Below are 12514 nucleotides of genomic sequence, written 5' to 3'. Positions count from 1 at the left end.
CGCTGCCTCCGGACTTGGTCCTGGGCCCCTGTGAGGGGCTCTGGGTCTCTGGTCTTTCTTTGTGGAGTCCTTTGATCTGAGGGACCATCAGTGGGATCTTAGGGTCTCAAGCTTCCCAGAGGCCATCTGGTTTTGTTTTGCATCCGGACAGCTCTCTCTGGGGTCTCTCAGGGCCTGGGGTCTGAGACCTCCCCTGGATCTGGGGCTCTTCCTGGGGGATCTTTTAGGACCAGATCCCCTAAGTAGCATTTCTCCAGCCTGGAGCCCCCTGGAAGGTTGTTTTTCAGTTAAGGGACTGACCGGAGTGTCCTGGTTTTCTGCTCTGGTCTCTGCAGGCCAAGGTCAGTGAGGTACACAATGCGCCAGCTTAGGGCTGAAAAGTGGTCGGGGGAATGGGGGTGTGGGCGTGCAGGGGCAGGGAAGGCCCCCTCCCTCTGGCTGCCGGACTCCTGGCCAGGATTTAGGCCTCTCCCTGGCTGGGGTGCCGCTGCAGAGGTTTGGCTGAAAGAGGGCCACTGGCTACGAAGCAGATTTCTGGGGAAAGTGGGTGAATGGATTTGTGAGGATGATTCCAGCTGACAGGCGCATGGGAGTCATGGGAGAGATGGGCCGCAGTCGGCCGCTGGCGGCAGGGGAAGCAGGTTCAGAAGAGGGCCCAGCGTGGGAGGCGGGAAGGGCTGGAACTTCTGCCTGGTTCCTGGAGGCAGCCGCGAGAAGCATGCCCTGCACACCCACAGCAGCCCAGGGTGCTCTTGAGGGCTGCCTGCTGTCTGAGTGCGTGTTCATGGGGCGACCTGTGTTCCTAGTACTGTGCTGGGGCCTGAAGATGAACAAGTCCCAGTCCTATACCCGCCCCGCGGCTTGCTCCCACTATGACTGAAATCTGTCTTTCAGGCTGAGATAGGAAAAGAGCAGATGAGTACTGTGGGTGGCACGTGGGACATGCCCCCATGGGAACAAAGGAGAAAGGGTGATTCTACCTGGGGGTACCACAAAAGACCTCCTGAAGGAGGGGGCTGCACTGAGCTTTGGAATAGGGGTGAGGGGAGGAGGGATGTCTCGGACAGAGGTCACAGCAGGAGCAGAGCTGGGAATGCTCTAGTGGCTGGGACTGTCTCTCCCATCTGAGCATTCCCACATCGGGGCTGGACCTCAGGGCATGACTCTGAATAAGAGCGTATTCGACTGTATGGATGTTTCTGGAGTGTGTATGTGTTCAAAGTCACTCATTAATTCATCAAATACTTAGCTACTGTTTGAGGTATTCATATTTTTCCTTTTATTAGTATTTTTTCTATTGAAGTATAGTTGATTTGCAGTGTTGTGTTAGTTTCACATATACAGCACATGACTCAGTTTTATATATATATATATTCTTTTCCCCTATGGATTATTGGGAAAATAACAAAATATTGAGTGTAGTTCCCTGTATTATAAAGTAGGTCCTCGTTGTATTTCTCTTCATTGATCTTTATTGAGATATTACTGACATAATGTCAGTAAGTTTAAGGCGTACAGTGTGATGATTTGATACACATATGTATTATAAAATGATTACCATAATAAGGTTAGTTCATACTGCCATCCCCTCACACAATTATGATTTTGTGTGTGTGTACTGATAACAGTTAAGATCTAACTCTCTAAACAACTTTGAAGTATATAAGGCAGTACTGCCAATTAGGGGCTTCCCTGGTGGCTCAGATGGTAAAGAATCTGCCTGCAATGTGGGAGACCTGGGTTTGATCCCTGGAGAAGGGAATGGCTACACAACAGTCTGCTGCTGCTGCTACTGCTAAGTCGCTTCCGTCATGTCCGACTTTGTGCGACCCCATAGATGGCAGCCCGCCAGGCTCCCCGCCCCCGTCCCTGGGATTCTCCAGGCAAGAACACTGGAGTGGGTTGCCATTTCCATCTCCAATGCATGAAAGTGAAAAGTGAAAGTGAAGTCGCTCAGTCGTGTCCAACTCTTCACGACTCCATGGACTGCAGCCTACCAGGCTCCTCCGTCTATGGGATTTTCCAGGCAAGAGCACTGGAGTGGGGTGCCATCGCCTTCTCCGACACAACAGTCTATGGGGTCGCAAAGAGTTGGACATGACTGAGCGACTTCACTTTTCACACGCTCTGGTATTCTTGCCTGGAGAATCCCCATGGACAGAGGAGCCTGGAGGGCTACAGTCCATGGGGTCGCAAAGAGCTGGACATGACTGAGCAGGCACACCACTTGCAATAACTCACAACAATTGGGTACATGGGAAGGAAGGGTGTGGGATGAAGGAAACACATTTTGGAGTCTTTTCTGTAGGACTTGGTGACTGATGAGATGTGGGGCCAAGGAAACAGGAGGTGCCAAGATGGCCCGAGCCTAGAGGGTGCTATGATGGGCCGTTCCATGATCAGAAAGGAGGCTCTGAGAGGGAAGTGAGGCTGGAGTGCAGGGGTGGCTGGGGAAGGCCATTCCTGTGGCCAGAGGACTCTGCCCCACCCCTGTTCCCCTCTAACTCGGGCTCTTCAGGTCCTCCTCCTGGGCAGTGGTTCTCCTTTCTCTCCCACTATCCCAGGGTGGAGAGAGCATGTGGGGTGTGAGAGAGAGGACCACAGCACCTAGATACTGGTGGCCAGAGACAGGCTGCCCAGAGGGAGGGAGTGCCCCTTCACTCGGCTTCCCTTTTCTCACAGTCCTAGTACGGGCTAGGTGTGGGGAGTCACCAGAAGGAATGAGGCCTGGTACTCCCCTCCAGATTGCTAAACAGGACCTGGTAAGTCACCTATCCATGCATCCCTGAGCCCTTGGGCCCTGTGCTGGTCCCGGGCAGGATGCCAGGATTCTGCGCTGAGCAGTGCTAGCCACTCAGTCAATGTGGCAAACCTTCCCACCACCATGCTAAGAGGAGTGAGCATCACTGTGGGAGCGTGGCGGGAGGGTGGTGATGGCTGTGACTAGAGCAGGGATGAAGCCAGAACCCTCAGATTTCTGGGAACTCTGGAAACCCAGGGCTCCAGTGGAGAACCGGTGCTCCATTGACCTGGTTATCTTTGAATCTACTTCAGGCCATGACCCCCAGCATCCACCCACCTCTCCCGTGGACTCTCCTGACTCCTTGGCCTCCTGAGAGCTGGGGGTGGGAGAGGCAGCCCACAGCAAGAGGATGCTAGCAACTTCCCCCTGGGGTGGGGTGTAGGGACCTCCATCCTGCTGAAGGCCTTCCCCAGCCAGAGCAGAGAGACCTGAGGAAGGGACTGGGCCAGAGCAGAGAGACCTGACGCCACAGCTGACTGGGGCTGGGACTTCCCAGGTGGCACTACTGGTAAAGAACCTGCCTGCCAGTGTGTGAGACTTAAGAGATGTGGGTTCGATCCCTGGGTCAGGAAGATTCCCCTGGAGGAGGGCATGGCAACCAACTGCAGTAATCTTGCCTGGAGAATCCCATGGATAGAGGAGCCAGGTGGGCTATGGTTCATAGCATCATAAAGAGTCGGCTACGACTGAAGCAACTTAGCACGCACTAGAAGCAGAGAGAGTTACACCTACTGAGGCTTGAGGTGAAGTGTGAGGAGCCCTTAACACACCGCTTTGTCCTGGACGCCTGAGATCTCAGGCCTGTGGCAGCCTGGAGGGCCGCCCCGCCAGTTCCCCGGGAGGGTGCTGAGGGGCTGGGGGTGGGACGGCCCGGTCAGGCCCCTTGGAGGCTCCCGTTCTAGAAGGCCTCCTGGAGCTGTCACTCTGATTAGGGGTCTGTGGGGCTGGCGCCTTGCTCAGTGACAGGCCGTCATGGGCAGTGAGGCGGGATCGTGTCTGGAGGATCCTGTCCCCGAGGCTTCTATGGGAGGGAGACGTGGGAGCCATTCTCTCTCTGAGCTTCATTGCCAATGCCTGGGTCAGAGCCCTCCTTACTCAGCCGTACCCAGCTTCCACCCGGACTGAGCCTGGAGCACCCAGGAAGGGGCACTGGCTGGGAAGACAGCAGGAACCCCACCCTTCCCCCCAGGGCCTACTCCAGGTCATTCCCCTACTTGCCTTCCTCCCCATTGGTCTCCCACATAGCAGGCCCTTTCATCCTTCAGGAATGTGTCTTGAGCCACCTTTCAGCAGCCCTGCCCCTCCTCCTGTGAGAGGGGTGGACACCAGGAACCCCGGCTCCAATATGGCTGAACTCAATGACCCTACTAACCATCACACACACACACACACACACACACATACACACACACGCCCCTAAACAACTGTAGGTAGGTTTTGAACATTCACAGAGATAAATGTTTGCTGGCTCAACCCTCCTACCTCCAACCTCTAGTGTGGATGTTGGGCCAGCCCCAGGCTTGGGGGACAGACACCTGGACCTCGATGTGGGGGGACCAAGAGCTGTGATGTACACCCAGCACCAAGTTGAGCATGTACTTAGGAGATGAACTGTTTGCAAAGCACTTCCACATGCAGCACAGCATTCCTTTCTTACCCAGACATCCCAGAGTGTGGATGATTGGCATTCAGCCCTCATGTTAGACATTGAAATATATTAGAGCTCAGAGAGTGTAAGCAACAGACCTAAGGCCACACAGCCAGGTTCAAATCCCAGCATCTCTGACTCTAAATCCCATCTCTTGTGCCCTCCCCACCTTGTGACTGTTAAGAGAGATGGAGCCTTAGTGTTTCAGGAATGGGGAGGGGGGATGGCCCAAAGCAGGTGGATTGGCTCCCAGGACAGGCTGATCAAGCACTCAAGGCCCATGCCTTGGTGTTCTCAACTGAAAAATGGGGAGATGCCAGCCATCTTCCGCTCTGCCTAGGCTAGCTAGGGACAGGGAGGGTAGCCTCCTAAATCCAGTTGGTTCCTCCCCTGTCTCTTGGCAGGACTGACCCAGCTGGCCCATCCCCTGCCCCCCATCATTGCAACATGACACCAGAAGGGAGAGAAGGGGATTTCAGAAATGTCTTAAGCTCTGGCTTAAGGGGAGTGAAGGGTAGACCCTAAGGAGGACAGGAAAGCAGAGATGGAGGCAGACTGTGTTGGATTTCAGGGCAAAGATGGCTGCAGTTGAATCAGACGTCCCTGTGCCTTTGGGAATGAGAAGGCATCAGAGTGGCAGGTGGAGGCTGTTCCCGGCCCTGTGCCCTCAGACCTAGCTCCTGTTGTAATCAGTCCCTCCATCTCCTCTCCTAGTCTTTGCCTGCAGAAACCTCTGACTGCATTCTGAGCCCCAGAGATCAAAGACCTTGAGCTTGGGTCATGCGTGAGTCACTGGTTTGATGAGCTATTCACCCCCCACTCCCTGCAGATGGATTAATTTCAGTCCCATCAGGAGGTCCCCAAGCCCTCCAGCCTGTCCCCCCATGGCTTCAGCATCTCCCTTGGTTGCCAGTTCCTCCTCAGTGGCCCCTCCCAACTCATCCTGAGGCCTCTGCATGCGTGTTTCCCCTTGGCTCCCCCAAGGCCTTCCAAGTGGTTCAGTGGAAAAGAACTCACCTGCCAATGCAGAAGACGCAAGAGATGTGGGTTCGATCCCTGGGTCAGGAAGATCCCCTGGAGGAGGGAATGGCAACCCATTCCAGTATTCTTGCCTGGAAAATTCCATGGACAGAGGAGCCTGGCAGGCTATGGCCCATAGGGTTGGACACGACTAAGCACGTACACAGCACCCCCAAGGCCAGTGAGAAGTTCTTGCAGTCTAGCCAGCAGTGCCTCCTGCTGCTGTCCTCCTTAAGTGCTAGGTGATGTAAGTGCCCTCACTGACCCTGGACAGCCTCCCCCCCCCACCAAAGGTGTGAACCTGACCATCAGCACCTCCCCTAGGGACCACCAGGAAAGGCAAGGCTGTCTGGGTGGAGAATTAGGGGGCTTAGCTCAGATCCCTGGCCCCACAGAAGACAGGTTCTGTCTGTGTCTCTAGGTGGGTTAATTAGCTCTGGGCTTGAGTTTCCTTCCTCTGAGCACACCCACAAGCCCTCCCCCCAGAGCCTTTTCCTAACAAACCTGTTTTCAGGGGCTGCTGCCACCACCCCCTCCCCAGATCCTCTTTGCAGCTGGAGAACTGGCTTCTCCAGAGATTATGGGTTATTGTCTGGTGGAGACAGGATGCTGAGGGGGTGGGGGGCTAGTGCTGGGACCCGGGGCTTGGAATGCAAGGCTGGATCCAGCTGTGTGGCTTTTGGCTGTCTCCCCTGCCGTATTCCACCCCACCCTCCCGGCACCAGGTGCCCAGGTGAATTCGGAACTGGCAGATTTCAGGAAGAGGAGGGGAGGAAGGAGCAAAATGAGGAGAGAAAAGATGAGTGGGGAGGGAAGGGTATGGGTAAGCCTGGGGTGACAGAACTTCTAGGTGATCAGATAAACGTGCCCCTCCCCCTCTTCCTGGCATTGCCCAGGTAGCAGATCCAGCAGTCTCCAGGTCCTGAACTGTAAGCCACCTGGGCTCCCTGCCCACAGCACCATGGCCAATACTCTAGGGCACTCTGAACTTCAGTTTCCCTGTAGCATGCTGTGCTCAGTCGCTCAGTCGTATCTGACTCTTTGCGACCTGACCTCAGGGACTGTAGCCCACCAGGCTCTTCTATGAGATTCTCCAGGCAAGAACACTGGAGTGGATTGCCATGCCCTCTTCAAGGAGATCTTCCCGACTCATGGACTGAACCTGGGTCTCCCACTTTGCAGGCGGATTCTTTACCATCTGAGCCAATAAGGAGGTAAATAAAAGATAATGGGGGCAGAGGATGAGTAAGGCTGGAGAGAAGAACAGGGGCTCCTGCGGCAGCAGGTGAGTTCAGCAGGAAGAACTACCTGGCAGGCAGAGAAGGGGCTGGCAGCACCTCTTTTCCTGGGGCCTGGGGTAAACTCTTCTGTATGAGAGGCACTAGGCCCCCTGATACCCTCCCCCTGTCCCCATACCTGGGGGAAGGAAGAGCCCCATTCTTTCCATCATTGGTCGCGATGTGGGGACACCAGGGAACAGGGAGCTTCTTCCTGGGCCCGAAACCACGGCTCTCCAGCAGAAGCAAGAGTCCCTCCCTCTGGCCCTCCCCTGTCCCTCGCATCCCCCACCCCTTCCCTCTGTCACTCTGGCTGGGTTTCATTTGCTCCTCACTCAGCGCTCAGCGCTCAGCGGTGCCTCCAAAGGCAGAGAATGCTCTTGGGTGAGTGCTGAGGACGCCTGAGCTGGGGGATGGGGAGGGGGATTCTAGCCAAGGGTGGGCCTCTTCCCTCTCCCCTGCCCTATTCTTTTCCTCCTGTTGTTGGCCCCCCAAAGTTGTGTGTTTAGAGGCTGCAGTAACCAGCTGGCTCTTGGTACCTTTCCCAGGTACAAGTATGGGCAAGGGGAGCCCCCACTGCAGCTGGGAGCAAAGCTGGGGTGGGGCCGGCAGGAATGGTTGGGGGTCTGGAGGTCCGGCCTGCAGGAATAAGGCAGCTGCAGCTTGGGGCAGGTGTGTGTCATCTGGGGAGCCTGCTACAGAGGTTCCTTGTATCAAATCATACTTTCCATGCCTCTAAGGGGCTGCCTGGAGGAGCAGGCGAGGAGGAGACTAAGAGGGGATTGTGAATGCAGCAGAGAGCGAGCGAGAGTGAGAGCGAGTGGGCCGGGCAGATGGAGGGCAGCATCCACTGAGGTCCCGCAGCACGCTGAGGTCAACATCAGTGCCCCTCCCACATGCTTTATTTGTGGTCTCCTGGCTCACCTCCCCATACAAGGGGTTTCTTGGTCGTTTCCAAGGGAAACAACCATTACCCTTTAAGGATTTGGGAGATCCCCTGCTACAGGGGCGAGGGCTAGAGGCCATGGGGCTAGTTCCCCTGCTCGGGCTCTGGGGTCTTCCGATGTGGAAAGGGTAGGAGCCTGGAACACCCATGCCTCCATTGTGCTGGCCAGCCCAGAAGTGGAATGGGGGCGCTGGAGAACGTGGGGAAGAATCCTAATCCTAGCAGGAAGTGGGGACCTTGGTTCAACCTCTCATTCCCTGCATTCGGCTCTCTCTCCCTCTTGGGCTCCCCTTCTTCACGGAGTTTTGGTTTTATCTGTGATAGTAACGATAACTTTACTACTTGAGGGGTGTGTATGTGTGCGTGTGTGTGCGCATGCCTCGGGGTCCCCATCACCTGCCCCTGTGACTCGAGGTAGGGGTGGGAGGGGACTCTGGGTTTGGCTGCCTGAACTTGTGAGTATGTCAGATGCATTTAATTTTGTAAGGGTTGCGTGTGTTTCTGCACATGACTCTTCCTGAACACACACCTCACGTTGTGACGGCGTGTGCCGCTGCATGTCTGTTTTATTATTGTCTGTATGTGCATCTGTAGGGGACTGTGTGTCCTCGTGTGTCTGTCCCTCTGGGTGTACATGATCTGAGTGTGTCTTTGTTGCTCGTGCCTGTCTGTGTGTACGTGCGTGCCTGTGCGTGGCCTCTGTGCCCGCCCCTTGGCCAGTAGGCCTGTCTGTCTGCTGTGGGTACGACCTCCATGTGTGCACACATCAGTGTGCACAGACCGTCTCACCATGGGGAGACGTGTGTGAGTGTGTTCTTTGGCGTCTGTCCCTGTCACTCTCTGTGTGGATGCCTGTGGGCCTCAGGGTGTGTGTCCCTGTGCTCTTTCATGTGATTCTTTCCCAGTGATGGCAAAGCAGCAGGACAGTTTCCCCAGATTCTGGCTCCCTTGGGTGGTAGGCAGGGTGATGTTATTTCATGAGACACCTGCTCTGCTCCCCTGCCCCAGTCTCGGTTGGACCCCTGTGGGTGGTCTTTTCTCCATCACTCAGTCTGGTTTGTTCCAGTTTGATCAGAGCAACAGTTCAGCCTCTTGAGGCAGCATCCAGCGAGTCCTGGGTCCCAGCTGTGGACGCCTGGCCATGGAGGCGGGGAGGAGGGGCTGCTCTGAGACACTTAGCCAGGGTGACTGTTCTGTTGCAAGATGCTAACTTAGGGAATTCCCTAGGGACCCAGTGGTTAAGACTCTGAGCTCTCACTGCCAAGGGTGGTTCAATCCCTGGTCAGGGAACTAAGATCCCACAAACAGGGCTGTGGGGCAAAAATAATAATAAACAAAATAAAAATGTTTACTCTTAAAAGATGCTAACCAAGACCCTCCAGCACACACCTGGCCATTTTGGGGGTGCAGAATTCTAGACCTGTCAGGCTGTGTGGGACCATCCTGGAACAGGGGTGTCTCCCTTTGTCTGAGTGTACCCACAAGCCAAGCGGCAACACATGTGTGTGCGTGTCCCATGATATATGCGTCATCCCGGTGGCCCTGGGTGCCAGGGTGCACAGTGAATGTCAGAGGCAGAAAGTGGGCGGCAGAGAGCAGCATGGTGTGAAGGGGGTTGGGGGGAGCTCCCAGCCTGAGAGGCCCTGACCTCAACGTGTGCCCTAGGCCTTGAGTGGGAGAGTAGTGTACCCAGTTGTGCGGGGGCTGGAAGGTATTTCCGGGTGACTTTGTGCTGACTGGGTGACTGGGTCACCAAGTGCCCTGGCACCTCCTCTGCAAATGGCCTCCACACCCAGCACCACATTTGGTCCTCAGACCCATTCCTGTTCTGCCCGTTCCCCCTCACCAGCTGTAACTCCCACTTCACAGGTGAGGAAAATGAGGCTAAGTGCTGGGCTGCGAAGGCCCCAGAGTTCAGCTCTGAAGCTCCCCTGCAGGCCTCCAGGTCTGGGAGGAAGGGGGTGCCACAACCCCACCTTCCTCCTGCATGGAACCCACACAGCGGAGAGGGTCTCCTGGACATCTGAAAGTTCTAGGAAGAGGTCCCTCCTCCCACCCACCCCATTTCTGTCATCCCTCTTACAAGTAACTCGTTGGATCATTAGATTAAAACATTGATTTCCTGGGAATTCCCTGATGGTAAAGAATCTGCCTGCAATGCAGGAGACTTGGCTTCAATTCCTGGATCAAGAAGATCCCCTGGAGAAGGGAATGGCCACCCACTTCAGTATTCTTGCCTGGAAAATTCCATGGACAGAGGAGCCTGTGGGCTACAGTCCATGGGGTTGCAAAAAAAGTCAAACAGGACTGAGCAACTAACACTTTCACTTCCATTTTCCCTGGTTAGGACTCTTCCCTTTCACTGCTGAGGGACTGGGTTCAATCCCTGGTTGGGGAACTAAGATGCCCCACGATCTTTCCCAGCTCACCCACCTCCTGAGATTTCCCTAGGAAGACTAGAAGATCAAAATCCACAGCATTCACTGTAGAGCTTCCATACCTCTGTTCTGAGTGAGTGAGTGAAAGTTTCTCAGTTGTGTCCGGCTCTTTGAGATCCCATGGACTATACAGTCCATGGTATTCTCCAGGCCAGAATACTGGAGTGGGTAGCCTTTCCCTTCTCCAAAGGATCATCCCAACCCAGGGATAGAACCCAGGTCTCCTGCATTGCAGGCAGATTCTTCACCAACTGAGCTATCAGGGAAGCCCTTATCTTGAGCGTTGAGAACCTGCACTGAACTTTGAACTTCTTGATGGTTTCCCTAGGGCTCTGCCATTCCGGCTGCTGGAATGCCCTTTCCCTGGTAAAACCTCACTGACCCTTTTGTGAAACTTCATTGCTGTTCCAGGCTGGTAATCTTTTCAGCTGACAGCCTGCTCCCCTATGATCCCAAAGCATTTTGTTCATCACTCTGAGAGCCCTTGCCAGAGTATAGCCTCCCTAGCGATCCACCTGTTTGGCTCTCACCAGTGAGCTCCTCTAGGCGCCCACGGATACTTGTGATGAATGAATGACTCCCACTGGCGGGGAGCATCCTTCCTGCGGTCTAACCCGAGTCGCTCCTGCTGCAGCGCGCGCCGCGGGGAGGGTGAGAGAGTGACAGCTGGCCAAGTGCGCGCCGCGAGTCCGAGCGGAGGCCGGTGGGAGCGGCGGCCGAGCCCCCCCGGCGCCGCCGCCCTGCCGGCGACCCCGGCTCCCGCCGCCGCTGGCGCCTCTTCGCCCCGGTTACCGCTAGTGGCTGCTGTCGCTCAGTGGAGCCCAAGGAGACCGCGGCCAGAGCGTCCACCGAGCAAGATGGTGGCTCCCGAGTCTCCGTGAGTCCCGGTGGGCGGGGCGCCCCCTCCCGGAGCCTCCGGGCAGGGGGCGGCGACGGGGGCTGGGGGCCCTGCGGGCGAGTTGGCACCGGGCGGGCGGCACCCATCGGAGGGCTCCTCCACCGCGCGCCCCCCAGAGGAAGTTCCCCAGCCCTCCGCAACCCGGCCCGGGGAGGTTGGGCAAGGGTGTGCAGAGAGCCCCGACCTCACCTGGCTGCCTGCGGGGTGGGAGAGGGGACACCCGCCCCTTCCCTGCCTGAAGCGGGAACTCTTTCTAGTGGGATCCCGAAAGGAAGGGACCCAAAGAAGCCTAAGCAGGGGACTGGGGACCCCCATGCTAGAGCCAGATGAACACTCAGTTTGAGGCTTTCGTACAAGGATGGAGTGGGGTCCGCCGGCCAACACGTCATCACCCCATGGGCCCCCATCCAGCTGGCCAGGGTGTGGAGAGGGGTGAGGCCACCTGGGTCTGCAACAGGTACACCCTCCTGGTTAGCCTTGGTCACATAGTCAGTCTTATTTACATCCCGCCCCACCCAGCCCGGTTCCCTCAGGAACCAGGCAAAGAGTCCCATTGAGGTGGGGGAATGTCAATGGCTTTTGCCAGGATCTCTTGGAATAGCGCTATTCAATAGAACTTTTTGGGATGTGTATATGTTCTCTGTCTGGGCCATCTAATAAGATAGGCACTAGCCACACGTGATTATCAAGAGGTTGAAATATGACTAGTGTGACTGAGGAACTGAATATTTAGATTTAAAATTCTGATTAATTTTAAACCACCACGTGTGGCTAGTGGCTACCTTATTGGACAGTGCAGTTTCAGAATTTTCATCTTCCCAGTTCTCCTTTCTCCCTACTCTTTGGTTCTTGTCTCAAGAACATCCTGGGTCTCATGGTAGTTTTATCCCTCTGCAGAATGGGATAGCTTCTAGGTACAGGAAAGGCCCTGACAAACTTCCAGAAGGATGTTACCTTGGCTTTGTACCTCCTCCCCATTCTGAGATCCTTTGGGTGGTGGACTGGATAAGGCCACAGAAGCAGCATGGGATCTAGGAGAAAAGGATGTCCAAGGTAGCTATTTTAGCTACCCAACAGGTGCCCAGGGGCCCACTCCATCACTCTCTCTGCTGGAGAGCTCGTGCTTCCTTATCTGTTTACTTCTCAAATTTGCTGGAGCACCTGCTGGGTGCCAGGCATGGTTCCCTTCTCTGAGGTCCAGACAGGAACAAGTGAATTACCTTTCCTGCCCTCAGGGAATTTATGGGAGGGAATGGGTGGGTGGACAGCAAGAGTGCAAGCAATAGAAATTGCACAGAAATAAGCAGATTTATAAACTTTGGGGAGCGTGTTGGAAAGAACAGGGGCTAGTGACAGAGAATAAGGGGACTTGCTGGGAGAGGATTATTAGCGAAGCCTCCCCTGAAGAGTGGCCATGATGCTACGACAGAGGGGGAAATAGAACAGGTGAAGTGTTGGGAGGGAGAGTGGGAACATTCTGGAAA

General features: G+C 55.4%; 1 protein-coding gene across 9 annotated transcripts in view; it reads left to right on the top strand.

The window, feature by feature from the left end:
* Positions 1-12514, top strand: part of LOC133232436 (uncharacterized protein C17orf113) — a 58812-nt gene that overhangs the window by 25630 nt on the left and 20668 nt on the right. The window contains exon 1 of one of the 9 annotated variants that reach the window (XM_061391808.1): positions 8-7132. The exons of 6 other annotated variants lie outside the window; for them this stretch is intronic. Coding sequence is in view for 1 of the 3 variants with exons in the window: in XM_061391816.1 (XP_061247800.1) it covers positions 7123-7132 (10 nt within the window). In the remaining 2 variants the exon portion in view is untranslated. Of the gene's footprint in view, positions 1-7; positions 11010-12514 lie in introns of those variants that run through there. 2 more of the 9 variants (XM_061391807.1, XM_061391816.1) reach the window with 2 other exon arrangements.

The sequence above is a fragment of the Bos javanicus genome, chromosome 19, assembly GCF_032452875.1.
Source record: "Bos javanicus breed banteng chromosome 19, ARS-OSU_banteng_1.0, whole genome shotgun sequence".
Lineage (NCBI taxonomy): Eukaryota > Metazoa > Chordata > Mammalia > Artiodactyla > Bovidae > Bos > Bos javanicus.
This window is presented reverse-complemented; position numbering and strand designations above follow the sequence as displayed.